Raw genomic sequence first — 4,551 nt, forward strand, 5'->3', positions numbered from 1 at the left:
AGCACATTCCCCATTTCCCATCACACAGTTTACACCCCCTCCCCTTCACCAGTGTCCCACACCTCACCTTACACCCGTCACCACCTGCACCTCTGCCTCGTGTCCCCCCATTCCATCCCCCTGCACCCCTCACCCTCTCTGGGTGCCCCCCAACACCCCACTGCAGCCCCCACTCCCCCTGCCCGCAGGGCACCTACCTGCGCTGAGGACACAGGACGAGGGCACCATCTCCAAAACGCAGCAGATCATCACACACCTCAGGAAACAGGTACAGGGAGGCGTGGGGCATCCCCTCCCCTGGGCTGGGGGTGCTGGAGCCCCCTCTCAGGGAGCAGGGGGCTCTGCTRTGTCACCCACKGGTGGGATTTTGGGATCAGACCGCRGCGTTTKCCCCGCAGAAGTACAACGCTGACTACGACCTGTCGGCCACGCAGAGCGCGGACACGCTGGCCTTCGTGTCCCTGCTGGAGGAGAAGCTGCTGCCAGTACTGGTGAGGCTCGGGGGGCTGCAGGGAAAGGGAGAATGGGGTCTGCTCCCTTGGGGCCATGCCAAAACCTGGGGTTTGGGGTGTCCCCACCCACCAACAGATCCAGAGAGCACTGCCTGGAGCAGCGTCCTGGCAAGTCAGGGGTCGGGATTTGGGGGTGGCAGCAGTGGGTTGGGGTCTCTCCAGCCCTTCCAGTGGTCTCCAGGGCAGCTGTGCTTGTCGTTGTCCACCACAGATCCACACCTTCTGGGTGGATGCCAAGAACTACGTGGAGCACACGCGCAAGTGGTACGCGGAAACCATCCCCTTCCCCCTCAACTTCTTCCTGCCCAACGCCATGCACAAGCGGCACCTGGAGCGGCTGCAGCTCATGTGGGGTGATGACTACATGGAGGATGAGGAGAAGCTGGAGAAGGAGGTGAGGGAACAGCTCRGTGGTGTTCAGGGGATCCACGTGAAGCCAAAATCCAAATTGGGGTCTGGGGTTTCCCCTGAGTGCTGTGTTGGCACTTAGGCAAGGGACAGCTCTCTGTCTTCCTCCTGCAGCTCTACCGGGAAGCTCGGGAATGCCTGACACTCCTCTCCCAGCGCCTCGGCTCCCAGAAGTTTTTCTTCGGAGACTCGTAGGTGGCCAGAGGGGAAGAGGGGAAGGGTTCTGAGAGCCCCCTGCACCCCAGCAGGGTTAAACACCCTTTATCTGCAGGGGAGATGCAGCCCCTGTGGGTTGCAGCCTTTGGGGGTGGGACAGGCTTGCAGGGGACAGGGCGTGTGTCATCCCCTGGGGTGCTGGGGCTGGCTTTGGGTGGGGACAGTGGCCCAGTCACGGCTCTCTGTGCCCCAGGCCGGCCTCTCTTGACGCCTTGGTCTTCAGCCGCCTGGCGCCGCTGCTGAAGGCCAAGCTGCCCAACGGGAAACTGCAGCAGCACCTGAAGTCCCTGCAGAACCTGTGCAACTACTGCACCTCCATCCTCAGCCTCTACTTCCCCTGGGACGGAGGTGAGGGCTGTCCCCCACCTCACCCTGGGGGCTCGGCAGGGTGAGGTGACCTGTCCCCKTCAGGTGCATCCCCAGGGTGACCCWTCCCWCCCAYAWCYCTKCTYTGCCCCTCCAGGTGACCCCCTGACGGGTGCCCCTCGGGCTGCGGGCACGGACCCCAGYGAAGCAGAGGAGGACCCCCACAAGCGGCGCAACCAGCTGCTGTCGGTGCTGGTGGGGCTGGCGGCCATGCTGGGCTACGCCTTCCTGAGCGGCATCGTSTCCATCCAGCGCGGCGGCGTGGGGCCGGCCGGCCGGCAGCCCATCGCCATGGAGGAGGAGGAAGAGGAGGAGGAGGAGTGAGGATGAGCTGTGACTGTTCCTCTCGAGCCCCTGGACTGACTGTTTTTACGCCGGGAGCCTGGGGTCGTTGCTCCCTGTGGGTGTCCCACCAGGAACCGCCGCCGTCTCCACGGGAGCGCCTGTGCCACGCCAATAAACCTCCCTCTCTCCTCCTGCTCTCGTACTCCCAGCATGCTCAAGGCTCTTCCCAGTTTTCCCAGTTGCCCCAGTTGCCCCGGTTTCCCCAGTTGCCCACGCTGGAGCAGTGGGCACAGACATGTCCTGCCTGCAGCTCTGCCCCTTGTCCCATCCTTCTCTTTCTGAGCACCGAGCAGAGGGTCTAAAAGCATCTGTGGTGTCCTGGCAGTGTCACCCCCCTTCTCCAGCAGCTGTGGGGCCGAGCCCCACATCTTCCCTGCGTCATCATTCTGATGTGGCATCCCTCTGGCTGTAGGGCTGGTGCCTCCCCTCCCCGCTGCTGCCAGCTGGCAGCACTGCCAGCACACGAGATCGGTGCCAAGGGCAGCCGGGGCTGCTCGTCAGGACACGTCCCCAGCCCAGGAGCACTCCCCGCTGCCAGCGGGACACCCGCAGCCCCGCTCCAGCAGCCGGGATCCCTCCAGCGCTGACATCTGTTTGCATTCCTCCGCGCCTGCCAGCGCCGGGGAGCTCCTGCAGCTGGCACAGCTGCGAGTGTGTCCTGTGGGCCAGGAGCTGGGTCGGGGACGGCCACCTGGACCCCGTGTGCCCGCTCGGTCCCCAGGGCCACCCGGCGTGGGGCCGGTGCTGGCGTTGGCCGCCGTTCCCGCTGCGGGTTTGGGAGCGCGCAGATGGAAAAGCGGCGTGGRGCCAGGCGGGCACACAGCCCTCGCTTGTTTGGCATCCCAGCCCTGCCGCTGCGGTGGCCCGAGGTCCCCGGGCTGAGCTGCTGGCCACTCGCCCCACGTGGCCCACGGCCGCAGAGGAGCCGCGGTGCTGGGCCAGCTGCTGAGCCTCCCCCGTGCTGGCCCAGTTCGAGGGGCCCCAGTGGGAGGGGAATGAGTCAGTGCAGCCCCCCTCCCCGAGCCCGCTCCCCCCATAACGTCACTCAGGAAGTATGTGCCCCGTGCTCCCGGTTCCCATTAGCTGCAGGAGCTGAGGGCTGCTCCGGCAGCAGAAACCACAGCCGCCTGCTCTGGCCAGGGAGGAGCTGGAGCTGCCAGAGACGCCGGAGCTCTGCTCTAAATCCCGGCTGTGTGTCCTGRCTGCAGCTGCGCCCTGGGCTCTGCCGGCTTTGGGCCCATCCCTGCCTGGGGGATGCTGCAGTGGCAGACAGAYRGAGATGCCACCACCTAGGGTGACARTCCCCTGTGTCMCTTCAGCAGCAGCCYCGTGGGATGCCCCAGGAGCCCCAGGAGGTGGGATCAGTGGGGCTCACAAGGTACCATCTGCCCCAAACCTCCTCTGGCCCTTGGCATTGTCCTGCCCACTGAGCTGGCACCAAGGGTTCGGGTCAGGGTTTGTAGAAAACCTGTTTATTTTACGAAAACTTCTAGAAAAGCACAGGCGTCGCAGCCCTCGGGTCAAACAGGTCCCCTGGGGTACAGGGGGCTGCAGGGGCTGTGCTGCAGCCCCAGCCTCRTTGGAGTCTTCTCCCCAAGCTCCCACCAGCACCGCGTTCCTGGCGTGGCTGTGCTAGGCTGGCTGCGTCCACAGGAACGTCTGGATGGAGTCACCGGSAGCCACGGCCTCGATGGAGCCGACCCGCGGGTCAGAAACCCCAAAGGACACATCCATGGGGGAGCTGTGGGGAAAGAGAAAGGAGGTGGAGGCTCAGCGGGGTCAGTGGGGCTTTGGACTAGGCAGCAGAACTGGGAGCCACTCACCGGTTCAGAACCACCAGGACGACGGCGCCGTCRGGGCGCAGGAAAGCCGAGTGCTCCAGGTCACAGCGGTGGCACTTCTTGGAGACGGCCAGCCCGACACGCTGCGAGCCCTCGGGGATGAACTTGCTGTGGGGACAAGCAGRGTCTGAGTGTGGCAGCTGGGAGGTGACACCTGCAGCCAGCAGCGGGACACCAACACACCTGAAGTGCCCCAGGTGGTAGAACATGGGCTGTTTGTAGAARATGTCCTTGCTGCTGTCCACGATGACCGGRCTGTCCACGTAGTTCTTGCTCCAGTTGGGCCCCCCTTCCATGTCCAGGGCCAGGTTCCAGTCRGTCCAGCCCGTCACGTAGTTATTGAGGTTCTGTGGGGCAGGGGATGGTGCTGAGCCACCGGCCAGCACGGGGGATGGCCAGCATTGGTGGCATGCCCGTGGCCCCCAGCAGACCCTACCGTCAGGATGCTGTGGCTGTACTTGCTGCCRCGCTCCCAGCCACCCAGCACCACCCTGGGCTCCCAGAAATAGGAGCCTGTGGAGGCCTCCGTGGAGAGGAGGAAGTAGTTCGGGAAGAGGTGATGGGTGATGGACAGCGTCAGGTCGATGGGCGCCAGAAAGTCCAGGTACCAGTGGATGCCGATGCCGCTGATGTAACTGGAGGCCACGGGATCTTTGAGAACCTGGCAGGAGAAAAGGGTCACCAGTGCCCAGGACTGGGAGATCTGCTGTGGGGCCRGGAGAGCCGCTGTGGGGACTCACCACCTCGGCCCAGTAGGGCAGCATCACCCTCTGGTCATCCAGGATGATGAGCTGGACGTGGCGGTGGGAGCTGTTGGCCAGCGCCGGGCCCAGGTCGCGGGCGATGAAGTCGCGCTGGTGCTC

The 4,551-nt window shown here is 64.8% G+C and overlaps 2 protein-coding genes across 2 annotated transcripts in view; one reads left to right on the forward strand and one right to left on the reverse strand.

Moving 5' to 3' along the window:
* The window catches only part of MTX1 (metaxin 1), a 3,494-nt gene extending 1,505 nt beyond the window's left edge, over positions 1–1,989 (forward strand). The window contains exons 3-8 of the mRNA XM_057384793.1: positions 189–268; positions 399–491; positions 724–906; positions 1,035–1,111; positions 1,330–1,484; positions 1,600–1,989. Of these exons, the coding sequence (XP_057240776.1) occupies positions 189–268; positions 399–491; positions 724–906; positions 1,035–1,111; positions 1,330–1,484; positions 1,600–1,826 (815 nt within the window). The 3' untranslated portion in view covers positions 1,827–1,989. The remainder of the gene's footprint in view (positions 1–188; positions 269–398; positions 492–723; positions 907–1,034; positions 1,112–1,329; positions 1,485–1,599) is intronic.
* A 1,292-nt stretch (positions 1,990–3,281) lies between these two features.
* The window catches only part of LOC130584659 (lysosomal acid glucosylceramidase-like), a 3,201-nt gene continuing 1,931 nt past the window's right edge, over positions 3,282–4,551 (reverse strand). Inside the window, exons 4-8 of the mRNA XM_057384773.1 lie at positions 4,429–4,547; positions 4,125–4,349; positions 3,872–4,035; positions 3,671–3,796; positions 3,282–3,588 (exon numbers count right to left, since the gene is read on the reverse strand). Of these exons, the coding sequence (XP_057240756.1) occupies positions 3,480–3,588; positions 3,671–3,796; positions 3,872–4,035; positions 4,125–4,349; positions 4,429–4,547 (743 nt within the window). The 3' untranslated portion in view covers positions 3,282–3,479. The remainder of the gene's footprint in view (positions 3,589–3,670; positions 3,797–3,871; positions 4,036–4,124; positions 4,350–4,428; positions 4,548–4,551) is intronic.

This window comes from Malurus melanocephalus, unplaced genomic scaffold (genome assembly GCF_030028575.1).
Source record: "Malurus melanocephalus ecotype Western Australia unplaced genomic scaffold, MMel_1.1 scaffold_746, whole genome shotgun sequence".
NCBI classification, from domain to species: domain Eukaryota; kingdom Metazoa; phylum Chordata; class Aves; order Passeriformes; family Maluridae; genus Malurus; species Malurus melanocephalus.